Source organism: Metopolophium dirhodum, chromosome 3 (assembly GCF_019925205.1).
Source record: "Metopolophium dirhodum isolate CAU chromosome 3, ASM1992520v1, whole genome shotgun sequence".
NCBI classification, from domain to species: Eukaryota; Metazoa; Arthropoda; class Insecta; order Hemiptera; family Aphididae; genus Metopolophium; species Metopolophium dirhodum.
The window spans coordinates 18,317,120-18,335,850 of NC_083562.1; the positions used below are offsets into that span (position 1 = coordinate 18,317,120).

Here is an 18,731-nt window from a genome sequence, read left to right on the forward strand (position 1 = left end):
AACCATATGCATGAAAATGGACAAATTTGGTCACACTTGTGCAAAGTACAATACTAATTTAGTGTACCTATTCAATCAAATGAAAAATGTATGCAGTCCATAAACCAATGGATTAGAAAATTCAAACTAAATTAATTTGATAATGTCTACAAAATAACTAATTTATTATGCTATTACAAGATCATAATATTAAATGTAATTAATAAATTAATCGCAAACATAAAAGAACTAAATTAGGAAAAGTAAATGGTCAAAAATCAAAATGCTATTGAATTTAGTAAAATATGATTTAATTAGATGAAACATGTACAAAAAATATTTATAATTAGTTTTAGTTTTAGTAGGTAGTGTATCTAAGCTTTTTTGAAATAAATATAAAATATAACTACAAGAAAATATATTATAGAAGAACTATATTATCAATAATGAATTAAAAATGTAATTGATAGTATTTACTTAGTTGGCTAAATTGATAATCTGCATTCAATGATAATACTTTAAACATACATAATGACATAATGTAACAAATATAATATGGTTATGATGTTCATTTTGGAATTTTTTGAGTAAAAAATTTAACTATTTAATATATTAACCAATAATTTGCATTATAGCAAAATAATTAATTAGGTCTGATAAATTTTATTTTTATTTGTTTATAATATTATATTACCTATATTAATATAATAATATATAATAATTAATATATCCTATGGAAGACCGCTATCGTATTTCGGCGTCTATTAGACATTTAAAGTTTAGACCCCTCTCAGCCGGTGCATATGAATATATCATATTATGTTTTAGTTTTTAATTTATTGTGTTACAGCTAAATACGATGCACAACCTTTTTTGCGCCTTACAATAATTTGCTTAATTTGATAAAATAAATGTCAACCAGAGTAAAAAATTAAAGTCTTAGAATTAAAGTACAGGTTATTTGTCATTTCACATATAACCTTTCCGGCCACAAACATTTTGTTAATTCAACATTGAAGCCACAACAATTGAAAATAATGTCATCATGAATTTATCGTTCCGTTGTTTTGCCTGTCATAGGAAAACGCATAGTACAAAAATATAATAAACTATAACAAATAAATATCGTGAAATTGCTAAAAATGTATATCAATAAAAATGTTGTAAAAAAAAGTAATTACCGAACGGACTGAAAAGTATAATATATAGTAATACGGATATTTCATAAATGAATATCATTCCTTGAATCGGTGTAGTTTTAAACTTAATTTTTAAAATGAAATTCCTTAAAAGTTTTAATAATTGTTTGGTCGAAATAATAAAATGTATAATATTATATACGTGTAATATAAAAATAAATAATTGAATAAGTTTAATAAGGCTGTAAGTAATTTGTTGAACTTTGAATGATGGGATAACAAGCATAATATAAAAGTTTGTACACTACACTATTTCGTGATCATATAATTATATTATATATAGTCACGTTTTAACTATGTTTCTAACACTATTTACATATAATGAATATATTATACATTTAATAAAATATAGGCATATAGCGGAAAGAGGAAAAGTAAATGGAATATTAGCAATATTTTACTATATAACATATTTGATATTTCTAACGTTTTTCAAAATTTTAAATTATTTTCATAATAGGTATATAATATGCGAATTTTTTAGAAAGTTAATATTTTTATTACATTGATAATTTTGAAACAAGGCGTTAAGAGGTAAGACAGAGATAAATACATTATAATATAAGATAATATGTTAATGATAAATATTATAGATTAACTGAGAGGTTTTAAATATGGATTGTATACTGTTACATTTACATAATGTTAACTAAAAGTTGATACCATTAAAAGCACATTACAAAGTATTCAAAATAATTTTTACCGTACAGATATCATCAAAACCTGATGTGAATTTCTGATTACCTTTTAAAAAAAATGTGTTTGCAATTCCCCGAGTATGCTTTATGACTGTTATATGGAAATGGCACTTTGTCACTACTTCTTTGATAGAGTATCAACTATTGATGTAAAAAAAATATAGACGCGAACTTCATTACTGGAAAATGAATATTATAAGTCGGAACAGTAAATTTATATTTTATTTATTTATAATACATTTTTGAAGTAAATGTTTACCCTTTCTGTTATACCACGCATTTATTTTGCCAGACTTGAATACTTGTGAAAACGTATTGTTGTATTATTAACTATTTGACTGGTAATAAAAATGTTGAAACCAAGAATTGTAGTGTGATATAGCAATGATTATTTAGCGTAGTTGCAGTCACGTGTCCATATAAGTATGTTGTTTAATGCAGTGGATATTTTAAGAAATTATCACTGGGCGACATAAAAAAAAATTCTCGCTGACTATCAAAATCAACATATTATAAAAAACTTTTCAGTATTAAATATTATAGAAAACATTACCTATATCTAACAATACTATCAAAACTCACAACACATAAATAATTACAAATAATTTATGAGTTAGGTAAATTAATTCTTATCAATTACAAAAAATGGAATCAATATTGTCAATGACATACAATATACATAATATAGGAGTATAATAAATAACACTATAAAAATAGATATAAGAATTAAAATTATATTATTTTTTTAAACTTTTTTAAAGAACTTTTGTTACTTTTAACTAACTTAAATAAAGATAGTTACATTTTTTTCCATGTTATACAGTAACTTATGTTTTATGAGTTACTTTATTTTATTGTCACGTTAAGTTAATTTTATTCCTAAACCACAGATCAAAATATATTACATTTTGTAAAAATGAATTTAAAAATAAACTAATAATAATCCAAAATATTAAATATTATATTAATTACCTAATATATAATAATTTGTAATAATAGTTGTTGAATTGAATATTCACAGAAATTAATAGAACATTAATTATATTACACCAATACTATTTTTACTAGTATTTATAACCAATGGTAATTTATTATCAAAGTATATATATTTCATTTAGTATTTTTGTATTTTATAATATATTATAATTATTGAAAATAGGTACTGTATTTAGTTTAAGTCCAACTAGTCCAAGTATAAAATATTAGATTTTAAATTATTTTATATTTACCGAAAGTCGTCCTGTTGTTGTAATATCGTATAACGTATTACCTTGAAGACTTGGACGTTTAAACTGTTTAAAGGTTCAAAGTGAAATAATTATTTTGCTAATAACTTGTAGGAACAAGGACTAAAATCAAATCAAAAACAATCAATTTGTAGATATTTGCCGGGACTACTTACGACCAGATAAAATATGTCGCATTGTCGCATGCCGCGTGGAATAAATCACTTTTTTGGATTGTATTATTCTATGAATAAGTACTGCCTACGGGCTACGGTGAACGGTTACATGGATTTTCTATTCTCAATAATTATTTGTCAAACGAAATGATATGCGTCATAAATAAATAACAAAATTAAACATAATAAATAATCAATAAATACAATTTTATAATAATTTCAAACATCGACATTTTTACAAAAAGCGGTTGTCGCCTAGTAATTAAATATATCATCTACTAGGCGACAAAAAGTTTTCTCTGGGTGACAGAAATGTCGACCAGTATATTAGTTAGAATATCCACTGGTTTAATGTTTGATTAATTATTATTATTGGATTATGATGGTGAAATGGGATCGCAAACTAATTTGTTTAATACATAATATGTGATATGTAACTATAGTACAAATGGAAAAAAGAAAAACTCAACATTGGTTTCAATGATTTTTAATGTGCATATTTTCAATCATTATATCACTTAGACCGAAGTATACAAAATCAGTCGTTTAACATCTGAGATCTGCACTGTACCGCTGGCTTTGCTTGCCGAACCTAATCGTCGAACTGAGTACGAACTGATATAATTGAACTATTGAAGTCTTGAAGTAATTCGAAATAATGTGGCTTAATTACACTGAAAAAAAATCGTGAGCTATATTTACAATACTGTCTTATTAAACTTTACAATACCTAATTAAATTTGTCATCATGATAATGTTATGTTATTCAAACAATAAATTTGTTAAATTTGTTAAATTTATAATTGTTTTATCATAAGGAGAATCTATATTATCAATGTTGTTGGCAGCAAATAGAATATGATATATTGATATTTATGCTATATTATACTAATTTTACCTTATACTTAAATTATTACTTACTCATTGATGGCATATTTTTATATATTTATAAAATACCATATCAAATCTCTATAAACCCATGGTAAATTTAAAAGCTTCGTAAGATTATAATTATTGTCTAATAAAATCTACTGTAATATATTATATACTTGTTTAATACTAAAAAACAGCCTCAGTATAGTGTTACGAAAAAATTTAGTAGCATATGTAGAATAAAATTTACGTATGACGTAGAAAATAAAACGAAATCTCCCTCTTCCAAAAAAAAAAAAAATGATCAGTACATTTTTTTATAATCATCACTTTAATTACTATATAAAGTTAAATAAACTAGTTTTTTATTATGAGTAATTTCAAATGTATAGACCCTTTTTGTTTACACATACCTCTTTCTTTATGTGTTTTTACATTATTTAAGCGGATAAAGCTTACACAGTTTTTTATCACAAAAAAATATGCAGTATTTTATTTTTAGTTCTATGACGGTTTGTTGGTTCAGAGCATTTACAATGCCTTAAATTAATATACTTATTTACTGTATTATTATATTATTCACTATGCTAATTTTAAAGTCTGAAGTACAAGTATATGATATCAGGATCGTTAGATAAATTTGTCACTGCAGACTTCTGAAAATTGAAAAAATAGTTCTATATGCAAGTATGGAACTAATTTTTACCTAATTGTCCTAAACTATTACCTATTATTGCTCAATATATCTCAATTTGAGTTAACAATATAAGGATGATAATAAATAATAATGAAAAAATTATTATTACATATTGTTTTAAGATTTATTAAGGGAATGCAACTCCAACGACAACTAAGAAGCAACACAGAAAAACGCTTGCCCCATATTATTAACAAACGATGTAAAAAAATTAATTTAGTTTGGAAAATATAAAATTTATCATGTTAATTTCACGATTCAGCAAAAAAGGCCATTTTTTGATATTTTTTTTTTTTTTTATTGAACTTAAGCCTGGTGACTAAGGCCATTAGCTGTTGTAGGGGTTTCGAAATGTGGTAGGGACTAGGGGTAAGGTTGGTACGGTAGTTTCGTTTTTTTTTTTTTACGATTGTTTTACGGTTGTTACGGTATGTAGCAAACACGTGTATGTGTGGCAAGGTTTTTAACTATTATGTTCCTGGGTGGTCACCCATCCTGGAGCTAGTAGTTGTGGCCGTTACTTACTCCCAGTCGCATTCCGCGACTGGTAGCAGCCAGTAGCAACGCGCCACGCCAAGCCACTTTTTTTTTTTTTTTTTTGATATTGTTTTTCACGTTTTAACCTAAACTTCTCCTAAAGAGAATGGTTTGTTTTTGAAGTGAATACTTCATAGGTGACAGGTCAGGTTAAATCCTCGCGTTATTGACGCGCGTTGACAACATATTATTTTAATATAATATAGGCTGTCAACTGTCATGCTCATAGATAATAATATATAGCCATATAGGTACAAGGATGGAACATACCGCATGCATTTAAGATGAGTGATCGAAGAGCATACTAGTTACCAAAGTGGTTACATATAATTAAAGTGTGGTATTATAACAAACCATGATAAGTGAAACTACAATACAAACATTATTATATTATTTTTAATAATTAATTAAAAATATTGACAAAATAATAGGTAATTACAATGGTCAAAAAACCTGTGTATGTCAGTACACACGATCGAAGTGAATACTTAAATTAATATTTAACTTTGATTGGGTTTATAAAATAAATGTTAATATTGTTTTTGAATATCGTCTAGTGTAGCGAGGAATACGTAAACGAAATTTATTAGAGGGGCCCACAGTTCATCCCGTACCCGCGGTCTGGTGCTCTGTATTATGTAATATATTATTTTATGTGGCTCTACTGCTACGTGTAATCAGGTGTACGGTAATTACCATATTTATACAGTCAAATACGACTACGTATTGTATACGGTTGCTACCGCATATCAAAATATATATTATATTAATGCATGTTAAGTTTGTATTTATCGATAAATTAAACCATTTCCACCGCTACCATTCCCGTGTTCACTTCTGGCGTGCGTACTGGCATACACAGGGTTTTAGTTAAAAAGAAATACATTTTATCTGTATCAGTTTAAAATCCGGCGTTTTATTTGAAACACCCTATGTAAAAAATATTCAGAACTACGAACTACGATGGCTACTTCGTCTGCAAATTCTGATGCCACACGATCCAATACGGAATACAGAAATCATTATCGCGGCAGCCTATTCGTGGTTTGTGCATAAGACTTTCCATAAATGAGCAGTCACAGATTTTTCAGATCGTCACAGCAGCCAGCTGCACTATAGTTGCAACTTAGAAACTATACCTTTAGGAGTACATGATAATAATAATTATACCAACGCAAAACATTCAATTCAAACTGACATTTTTAAAAAATGTTTTTGTGACCATCTAGATCACCGTTTGTATGAATGGTGAAGCAGATTGGATGGGCGCATACGCTCCATTTCCTTTAAAATCTATGTAAAGTAAACGGTTCTTGAACACGATTTTCATTCATTTTTATAGTTAATACTAACATTTTCGAATTTTTCATTTGGCAATAATGTTAATCAACGATTCCGTAAATTATATCTAGCTTAGTTTTGAAATTTGCTCGGAAATCCTATCACCCAAAAATTTAAAAAAAGTAAATCATGTGTAGAAATGACCATCGACGGGTGACACCAAGATCAAATAAGCAACATTTTCCAAATTTTTTTTGTCTCAACGTGTATAACTCTATTTAAATATATTATAAAGCGCAATTTGAGACGTTACAATAACCTCCTTCTACTTAGTAGAGAATTTTTTACTTTAGACCTCTCAAAGTCTAACTAGATTTACTATATAGTATATCCTGCCAAAGAAAATGCTGAAGTTGAACATCGAAGCAATTTTTCTACTATAAAAAGTGTCTCTAGGCACAAAAAAATAAAATAAAATACAATATGAATATTAGTATATTCATCGCTACACATAGAATTTAAAAGGTTATCAAATTAAGTTCAACAACATAAAAATAACTGATTTTAAAACATTAATAACTTTTTTTGTATTAATGATATAAAAAAATTATAAAAAAGTTACGACACAGCAAATATTTTCTGCTTTATCATGTATAAATTTAGTTTTTTAACTATTACTAAGTTTGAATGATTCTTGTTCAAGCCAAATGGTTTTCCAGAAACTGTATCGTAAACTGATTATGAAATATATTTCATTTTTAAAGTTTTAGTATAATATACAAGAACACATTTTTTTGTTCAAAATTAGATTATTTACACTTATTTATAATAATAAACTATTGCGATCACAAAAGTAATGATATTATGGATATAAAATAAATCTTTGATTTAAGTATCCAGTAAAAAAGTATAGACAATATTTATACTAGATTTGGCCATTTGATAATATATTATCATCAATAAATTCAAGTGTATTTGTATAATATGCATTTTAAATTTTTATAAAAATATTACGTTCAACAAAAAGCTTCGACATTTAAAACACGATTCCTCATCAGATATTCTAACGCAATTAAAACATAACAAAAATACACTAGCACAATTTTTTTATAGACATTTGAAGTTAAAATGTTTACGACATTTTATATCTAAACGAAAAAATTGATTTTAGTTAGTTAAAAATATTTAGATTAATTTTAAATTGTTTATATACCATATATAATCCTATATTTACACCGTCCTATGATATTAACTTATGAGTTTATAATAGCTAGATAATAAAATAATACCTATTACCTACTATATAGCTGAGTGACTTCCTAGTTTTTTTAATTTGACAATTGATACTATATAGAGGTTTTTACTAATTTCATTGATATATTCTAGGTTGCTGTACAAATATCATCTTAAATTTTGAAAATACTCATGTGGAACCATAATATGTTGTAATTATCTTATTCATTTTTTAACAAATTCTATATGAGGTATCTACCAATTTCAAAATATTAAATCAAGTATTACTTTTGGAGTAGTATGTTTTTTAAGTTGTATTCGACGTTATATTTAAATAAATAGCCATAAAAGTATACTTACACAATTTATTCAACATCTTATACACAGCTGTTTTGTTAAAAAGGCACTAAGCAGAATATATTATTACGTGTGAAAAGTAAAAACAAAATTGTATTGTAAAAAATGGTAGTTAGTCTAAATCATACAAATTAACAACGTCACTATAAAATTATACTTTATAATGTGTATACTTAGTATTATATATTCAATATAATAGGTATATAAATTCACAGATTCAATAAATTACAAATAACTTATCATTAATTATTTCTAAACTAATTTATGATTAACGATCGACACATCGGTAATTATTAGTCTAATTTAAACAATGAAATTGAATTTATATTTTACATATTATTATTATAATTGCATAATACCTATTAATGACTTTTATTTACATAAGGCATATTATACTGAAGTGTCTCTTTAAAATTATTATACCAATTATAGTGATATAGGTAACGCGATGTGAATGTAGTATAGGCGTAGGTAGTAAATAAAACATGTTTAGTTTGTAACACAACCAACAATTTATATTAGGTAGCCGGTGGGTACTGTATGTAAAAATGAATACACCTCCTAATAAAAATATTGAGCGAATAAAAGTGTGATAAATTAACCTAAAAAGTTATTAATGTATATTATTATGCTGTCTGATTTAATTTATTCAAACATAGCAATTTAATTGATTCTATTGAAATTCAAAATCAACTATAAACAATAGTCGTTAAAATAAAAATAATACTCCAAAGATGCACCGCATTTAATTTGATAAACACAATTTTATATTTAAAAACATTTATTATGGTTTAATGGAATTTTTTTTATTATTGGAATGTTAGATAACTTGTGAACCATATAAATTTGATAATACTGTAGAGCTTTTTGTGAGAAAAAAAATATTAGTTCTTATATTGGTGCTATAACTTAGTTATTGGCTTATATTTTTTTTTATTAATTATTTTTCTTAATAGTTTTTTCAAAAAATAATAATGCAACGTTATATCACCATTTAATAACTATTTGACATAGCACAAGAGCAGAAAGTTAATATTGTTATTTGCTGATCAAAATTAAAAGTAATGTGATGAATTTTTTTTTATTTTATTTTTAAAACTATTTTACCTACCAATTTGGAATTATAAACCATATTAAATATCTTTTAAAATAGAAAATTATGTAAAGCAATGGAGTATAAAAAATTAGCATAATAATTGATAAATGAAACGACGAAAAAATATGTAATTTGATTTAATTTCGATTGTTAACTAATAAATGGCTTGGGTTTTATTTATTATGAAATGTTATGAATGTCAATTACTAGAAAATTGATAACACTAATAATGCCTTACTTGAAATAATTTTCATGCAGTAAAAATATCTCTTCTAAAAATAATACATTTTCTTAGTCTCAATACTTAGTAGTAGAAAAAACTGAACATAAAATGTATTTCGACACAATTCTTGATATAAAATATCAAAATAACACTTAAACAATAAATTACTGTACACGCGAGTAGCTCAGAAAACCCGTTAGCAGTCACGAGTGTCTTCTCGTTTTTAATCTAATTCAGACTTTTTTCTAACATTTTTTTAATTTAAACTAATTTAATTTATGGGGAATTCGTATCCACAACGTTTGGGTACATCCGATCGCGTTTCACATGACGGTCGTATAATGATGACGCGCGTTAAAACAATAAAACGGTAGCGAACAATAATAATAATAATAATAAAAAAAAAAACGACAACGACAAATGACCAAAGTTTATTCGTTCTCGTGACACTATCGTCGGCCGGTCTCGTCCCGCGAACGTTGGCCCCGGTCGACATAATAATATTATTATAATCGTCATCGCAGCGATGGTATCCGGAAAACGGAATTCCGGGGCGTGCCGTGGCCGCGCTAACAGGACCTGACCAACAGGCTGGGCCCGGGTGTGAGCCGATGACCGACGGACGACGATTGCGGGTCGGGCGTGAACGTTGTCATGCTGATGGTCACCGAGCTGCTGGTCGTCGGCCGGGACGACATCGGTGGCTCAGCGGAACGATGGCCCGTGTACAGCGCTTGTCAGTCCGGGTCGTGGTGGCAGTCCAGCCAAGCGATCGCGCCCACCGCGAACAGGACGAGAGACGTCAGCGTCAGATGGACGATGGCCATCCAAAACAACGTCGGGTTGGAGCTGAAAATTAAAATTGATGAATCATTATTTTACTGTTATTGCAAGGGCGGGCGCGCGATTCACGAAATGCGGACCAGTATATAAGACGTTATTAGGTCGCTCACAGGTCGAGTCGACGGAACGGTACATATGCCTAACACAAACAATATAGCACCGATACATTAATTATATACTTAAATTAAATTCAAAAAGTACAACTCGAAAAGCATATGGTGCGCGTGATTTTGATTGTTTGCAAACGGTTTATCTACCGTGTTTGAGTTTGAAGAGCCGTTCAATTATCATATAATAACACTCGGAGAAAAGTCAATTTATTTATTTTATAATTTAACGGTTCTAATAATAAGTTACCTCTCTACCTTCGACGCAAGCTATGCTTACAGAAAGTAGATAATTTTAATAAATGTAAGTATTTAATTCTTTGTATGTAATTGAGAAAAGTAATAATAAAAAAAATAGCTACTTTTGCCATTATTTAATATTTCTATTTTATCCCCTTTGACTTTTAAAGTATAAGTATAGACTTTATACTTATTCGTTTGTTTGCGTTAGTATCTGATCAAAATCAAACGCATCACTTTTGATTGTAAGTAAAATAACTTTAATAATATTGTGTTTATTATTATTTATTTGTAAATTAATACATTTATTATTGTTGAGTCAAAAGGGCTGATTATTTTGATATTGTACATTTTAATCAATTGTTATCATTACAGTTGACTAGTTAAGCTAGGAGGGCAACTTTATTGTAATATATAGATACTTGGAAAATTACAAGCCGTTTACATTGCCGTATTTATGCATAAATAGAACTGATTATTATTAATGTATATTTCTATATTGTGTACACCGCGATAGTATTATTGATATCATAATAAATATATAAAATCGGTTTAAACTATACTGATATATAGAACTATTACTGCTGGAATTGGTATATTGCACGTGTTTTTTAAACAGTATAGTCGGTTGATACAGTGATATTTGTTCAAGGTTTTATCCTGAGACGTATCATCAGTGGTATTATGCGTATTGAATGAGTGAGGCGATTAATGTAAAACAGCGGAAATATTAAAATATAGAAATCCGGTAAAATTAAGTCTAATGCTCTTTTTGTGCCTTGTAATCATTGGATTTGGTTATAAATCGTTCTAAAGCAAAACACTTTGACGTATAATAATATTATAAAAAAAAATCGTGAATGATTTGAAATGGAAATGTTTGCGATTTTATGGACATAATATCAAACGTTGTTCAAAGAGATGATAAAGTAGGTATATTAAATATTTACTTAGGTACATATTATATATTATTGAAATTGATGGAAAATATAATACTATATAGAAATCGTTCCAGATATTGTAGACATAATATTTATTTGTCTGTGATTGACTGAATTTCAGCCATTAGCACTCTTAGATTAAAATGTTAGTGTTATTAAAAAATGTCAACGTCAAAAATAAAAAAATTGAACATCCGTATAAGTATAGTATTTGGGTGAATGAAATATTGCTACATACAAAAATATATTATTTATATGTTTACAATATACATACGCTGCACCCACACAAGCAACACGTTTAAACAATGCGTTTATATAGTTTGGGAAGTGTAGATAAATTTGACAAACCTATATGCACAATGTGATATTTTCGTGAATACCTGGCCAAAATAAAAAATCGAAAATGCATATAAAATTACATATTAATTAATAATTTATTAATCGTATATTATCAAATTGCGTAATCTAAAATATATGTTATTTACTTTTTTACCGTAGGTATTTAAATACCTCTTCTGTTTATGCTTTATTTTATATTTATTATATTATTATTGCTTTTGTATTTTGTTACCACAATTATTATTTATTTTTATGAATACGAGTGAATAATTTTATTTTAAAAATAAATTTATTTTTGAATATACATATTACAAAAATAAAAATAAAATATATTGCATAGTCAGTTTACAACATAAAAAGGACGCCACCCACCTATAATAAGTTCCTGTAAAAACGATTTGACATGAAAAAGAACCATTCAAGCTTCATTCATAGTTAAGAAACCAAATTAATACGTGAGAAATAAAATAATATTTGTCATATCGTACCGTTTTTATACATTTTTTTAAATCATTAATACAAAAAAAAATATTAACATTTTAAAATCTTTTTACATTTCAATTTATGTTTTTCGAACTTAATTAAGTTATTTGTTTGGTGATTATGATACCAAAAAAGATAAAAATTTTCTAACAGAAAATATTGCATTTCTTATCATATTTGAATTTAGTCCCTCAACACAATGACTGACGCATTTCGCAGGCCTCCAAATGAAACTTAAAAAAATTATGCTATTAACAAAAAATGGTACATCGCAATCGACCGAATGAACTCGGGAGCTCAATTTTTTTTTCTGATTACCGACCTTAAATACTAATTTAAATTATAATAATGTCCGGTCGGTTGACCAATTGTTATACTGGCCGCTGACCCATATAATATTTTCCGCACTAATGAGTGTCGGAGCGGAGATGATATAGCGAAGTATAATATCATATCGATGAATAGTATATGAATATACGATAAATTTCAATCATAATAGTTCATAATATTAATAATAATAATAGTAACAAGTATTGTTTATATGGTAATAATAAAAATAATATTAATAGTAATAAGTATGTTTATATAGTAATAATAATAATAATAACGAGGTGCCAAGTCCTGTAATATGCCGGCGCAAACAGTACTGGCTAGCCGTGGTGGTACGCTCTTATGCAAACGATTCAATGACCGCTGTCGATATTAATAATAATTAATAATAAATAAACTCAAGTGCAAACTAATAATAATAATTGTATTATAGTACACACGTCCGTGGTGTGCAGAACCTTCACTGTGGTTTAAAAAACGTGGATAGTTGTTCGTAATGGACACGATAAAAACCGTTCGTCGCGATGACCGCGGTTATATTCTAACGGTCACGATACCTTGGTAGCGTCAGCTGACCACGCAGTAGATGCATAATATTATGCTGACATGCCGGTAATGCGTTATCGACATAAGAGTGTCATGCTTAACCGGTGAACTGAACTTTTCGTGATGCATCATCGACTTAAATTAAGTTTCGAATGTCACGCGGCTGTATAATATCATGTCATCCCTAAAGGTACCGTCTCTAAGCTGCGACTAGTTTGTTGCGGCTGGCCGCACGGACGATCCATCACTATAGTGCTATGCTGCTATGGAACAGCTTTAACGCACAAACCGTGAATGACTGACTGGAGACATGCGTGGCCCTCGCTCGTAAATAATATCATATTTGAGGGCCCGTCGCTGGAGACGGAGGAGTGGGCCTGATAAGGAGTGGATCAGATCGCGCACGAAGCGTATTGACATAATTATGAAATATTATTGTATAATAATATGGTTGCATAGCCGGGCCACAGACGCTTGTCATGGCGCTCGGCCACGCGGCTCGACAATTATTGAGAATATCACATGTGGCCGGTAATCTCAACGTTTCCTCGTGTCGTCGTGTGGCTGCCTGCCACATGTCATAATATCGTCGCACAAATTTTGTCGAGCGTGGATTACAAATTCCGATTGCTGCGACACCGTCGTTCCGTGTGTCATCATGCGCCGTGCGTTGGCTTGTATAATATTATTATGTACCTTAATATAGTAATATTGTATATTTGTATTAGTATTATTATTGTTATTATTATAATTCTATTATAATATTATTGTACCGACATAATATTATACGTATTTTATACGGAGTGTGTTCTATGTCGTTGTACACCTACGTATCTTTTTTCCGTGAACACGTCTATATGCCTACTTTTGCTATTGTGCCGGTCATCTGGAGCTGTCGTCTGAGCCGATAATACTTCGGACGCAAGACAAATACATTCACAATTATTATAATAATAAAAACTTTTTATTACAACAATAATTCACCGGTCTGTGCTGTAGTGATCGCATATCACGTCATCACGATCATCCCAAAAGAACCCTACATTTTCCATATTCATTCTTATCCCTCGCATAATATGATTAGGGTAGGTCAATTTCTGGGAATGTAGGTAACTCGGAGGAAATTCCCGGAAAAACTTGGGAATGGCCGTGGATATCAAAGAATATCCGTGAAAATTAACTATACTATTAATTAATATGTATTTTAATTAATATAGGTACGTAGCATAATTCCATTTGTTAGGTATTCAAATTCTTTGATCAAATACAATACACCTATATTATACATATACCCAATGATAAATTCTAAGTGAAAAAACAAATTATGTGCATTTTGCGTTTGTACACAGAACATTTTTATTGAAATGTATCTACAATTAATTTCAATTGGAATATATATGATAAAAGAATCGAAATTATTAATTTCAAATTGAATAATGTTAAATCAAATAATACCATCTGGATGTGAAAATGTACACCCTGCGCCTCCTACTTACCTTTATTCATTTCTTCCTTCCTTCCTGATACCAATGACAATAAAACTATCTCTTGTCGAACATTGTAGACGTATTCATGTCACCAATCTGTACTCGCGACACAGACAGGCCCTGCTTTTAATGAGGATTTATTGATTCCGCATTGATAGTATTTGAATACTTTTTCTTTGTATTTTATTCCAGAATACTAAATAATTTTTTTCTTTCTACTGTTGTATTTTAACGAACGATATTTTTGTATGGTACATTACAATTATTTAAAAAATAATATTTTCTAATGCTTCTAAGTATTTTTAAGATACCATTAAACACACTGATGACACAATTCCTGAAATTCATATTTACCTCCCTGAAGTTTAACTTGACAATATAATAGGTATGTGACATACTGACATCTGAAGTTCTTGAACCAATTAAAGAATGTATTTATTAATTATTTATTAATAATTTAAGTATATATTTGTGATAAACATACAAATATCTTAGTACCTATATAACAAAGAAAGATACTTGTCAAGTATTTTGAATACTTTTAAAATGTATTTGTCTTTATATTCGAATACATATTTAATATACAATTGACACCTAGTATTTAAGTACGTATCATTAATACATTTGAACATTTAACAAATTGATTACACTGACGTAGCCATTTATATTCTATTAATAAATTATATTGTATCGATCCCAACGTGTTTCATTTACGTTAAAACAGTTAAAAGTGAATAAGACGTATTAGCCAGGAGTTTCAAGCTGCATTGAATGTTTGTAAATATTTATAACGAATATTCATTAGTAATGAATCATTACCTATGTATTTAGCAATATATACCTATTATACATATATGCGTATAATATTATATACTCGTAAGGTATTTTTATATTTCTTTATTCAAAATACAACGATATAAGAGTCGATACAAAATAGAAGAAATTGATTTACTTGATTTCACTTTTTTTTTATGATTACAACTTATAAGTTATAACGGACCGATTAAATTAAATTTCAACTAAATTATACCTATAGCAAAGTCGATTTAAGTTTTTTGACAGTTTTTATATTTAATTAGTTTTGGTGGGTACCTAGTGCTTTTTTTTTAATAAAAAATGATTGAATCATTAATTTTTGTTTACTACTTTATAAACTTTATTTACAGAGACACTCTTTTAAATTTAGTAAACTTATTAATAGTCTTATTACATTAATGATTAATATTATATTAATAGTCTGTATGAAATCAAATAAATTATTTTCATTTTCATTTTATTTTGATAATTAAGACAACGTGTCATACTGGTTTCATGGTGTAAACTAACAATGACATTTCCGATAATAAATAAAGGTAGCGATATGCTTTTAGATAATACACTATTGGCAATATTGTAAATATTTTTAATGTTATGCAATGTAATTCTAAAATATTATTTTCGCCAGATTCTTCCGTTAATATTCCATGTGCGATGGTAAAATACGAGAAAGTAAATTGTTCTAGGGGAGTGCTTAAAAAGTTCATTTTTAACAGTTTTTAATTTAATGTACAGATTTAATAACAACGTTTAATTTGATTTGCAGTTGATCAGTTGACAATATCGACGTTTGTGAGTAGTTATAATAATTGTGACGCGTAACCGATAAACGATCGTATTTTACTACTTAGCCTAATCCTAACCTAACTACTTAGCCCCCTCCCCTCCCAAACGATAAAATCGGTAGTGTGTGTATTTGTGACGCGGACGTGATAATATCCTCACATGTCTACAACTTTTACAGTTGACGTCAATATTATTTAATCTATATATATATATTCTGTCGACTTTTGGGCTGTTTTGTTGCGTTAATCGGTGAATATTGATAGCGGGCGATGAACCATTATAATATTATTATCAAATAATAATAATATATTAATATTATATAAGGCGACTACGGTCTGACGGGGTTTATCGTTATGTTATATTTTCCACTGTTGATTGAAGCCAATTTCAAATTGTTTAATCGAAGTTACAATATAATATTATGTCGTCACAGGAGGCTAATACCTATCGTCGAATTTTCGTCATGAAAACGCGATAGTTGCTCAATTACAATATACAGTTACCTATGTCAAACCGAAGATCATGATTGTTATAGTCGATCGCTCTTCCATACTTAGCTACACTACAGAAATATTTCATTGTTATCTATGACTGTTGCATTGTAGACGAAAGAATTTGCATTTTGAATATTACATGATAAATTGTTTCGTTTACGCCGTATCTTCGATATTACATATATTATTATTTTATACATCTGTCGGACGAGACGAATAAGTGGAATAACACATGTAGATAAGTACGTCGAATGACTTCTTGTTTTGCATTCGCAAACGATTGATGTGGCTGTTTATTTTGGTTAAACTTACCTTGTGGTTTTTATGAATATTAGTTGTATTTTATTACACAATCCGTGTAACCTACCTATCATGGGAAGGATATTTTTTGAAACAACTCGCTTAGCTGACATGTCAAATGTGCGTATGACACATTTAGGTAAGTACTAATGCGAATGTGGGAGGGTTATTTTTTAAAATTTATTTTGCATTCACAATATCAGGTATGACTTGTTTATTTGGGTAATAGTTATACTATATCTATATATGGTGCGTTACCGTATTTAACGTTTTTCCTTGTCAAATGTAAGTACAGTAAAACATGGTGGCTACTCTGTATGATATTATATTTTTATACATAACGTACGTGACTGGGTTCGCATAGGATTTAAACTCCTTATTTCCTTCTCATGTACAAATAATTGTTGAACTAAATAATACAAATTACATTAATTTTATTATTTTATATTACATTATACTGTTGTACCTATTTATTTTATTATGATAACGTTCTCGATTTGATGCGCTAATATAAGAACGAGAGATTAAAAAGTCTCGGAAAAGAAGCTAATTTATTTAAATTTCTTGAGAATGAAATTATAGTTACTGACTAGATTATGACAAATATCTGACGAAAAAAAAGATCTCTGACTACCTAATTTAACCTTTTTATTATTATTAAGTTTTCAGGTTATATTTGTGTATAACTTTGTTTATGGAAAATTTGAATACAATTAAATGAAGTGCTTTATTACATATAATTAAACTATTAGTTAATGTGTGTCATGCAAGTATTAATATGATAATAAAAGTCATAACTTGAAAGATAGATAAATCTATATAAAAACTTAATAAACAATATAAATTATGTTTGGCTTTCGGTCGATAGTCACTCAATGTCACTATGCCGTATGGGATGATGAGTAGGCAACCTAATGTGAATATCGGTTAGCTGATGACAACGTATACAAACGAGTATAATAAATAATATTATTATGTTCATAGCAATAAAAAAAGACAGTCAACGAAAACATTTACGAATTAAACTATTTCAACGTTTAACAATTCGTGGATTTTACATATTGTACAAAAATGGTATATTATATAATACAGTATAGTTAAGTTAAATGTCATTGGCCATAGTAGCCAACGCAAAAATAGGTAAGATAAAACCATTGATTATAAATACTATTATTTAAAATCAATGGTAAAATGTTCTCATCTTACAGAGTTAGAATTCTTTACCGATACCATATATTATTCAGTAACTTACATAATTCAATTTGGCTAGGAGTCTAGAAATCAAATACACACAATACCCAGTGACCTACCCATTCACAATGGACATTACTAGCCAACAGTTTATCGTGTAAATATGTGTTTTTCACGTCCATACAGGGTTGGGTAAAAGGATGTTATGTTTAAAATACGTTTTACACATAAAAAGAACATATTGATTTTGTTT

At 28.2% G+C, this 18,731-nt stretch overlaps 1 protein-coding gene across 4 annotated transcripts in view; it reads right to left on the reverse strand.

The window, feature by feature from the left end:
- Positions 1 to 8,260: 8,260 nt before the first annotated feature.
- The window catches only part of LOC132940974 (uncharacterized), a 137,787-nt gene continuing 127,316 nt past the window's right edge, over positions 8,261 to 18,731 (reverse strand). For all 4 annotated transcript variants that reach the window (XM_061008807.1, XM_061008806.1, XM_061008808.1 and 1 more), the window contains one exon: positions 8,261 to 10,424. In XM_061008807.1, the coding sequence (XP_060864790.1) occupies positions 10,313 to 10,424 (112 nt within the window). In that variant the 3' untranslated portion in view covers positions 8,261 to 10,312. The remainder of the gene's footprint in view (positions 10,425 to 18,731) is intronic.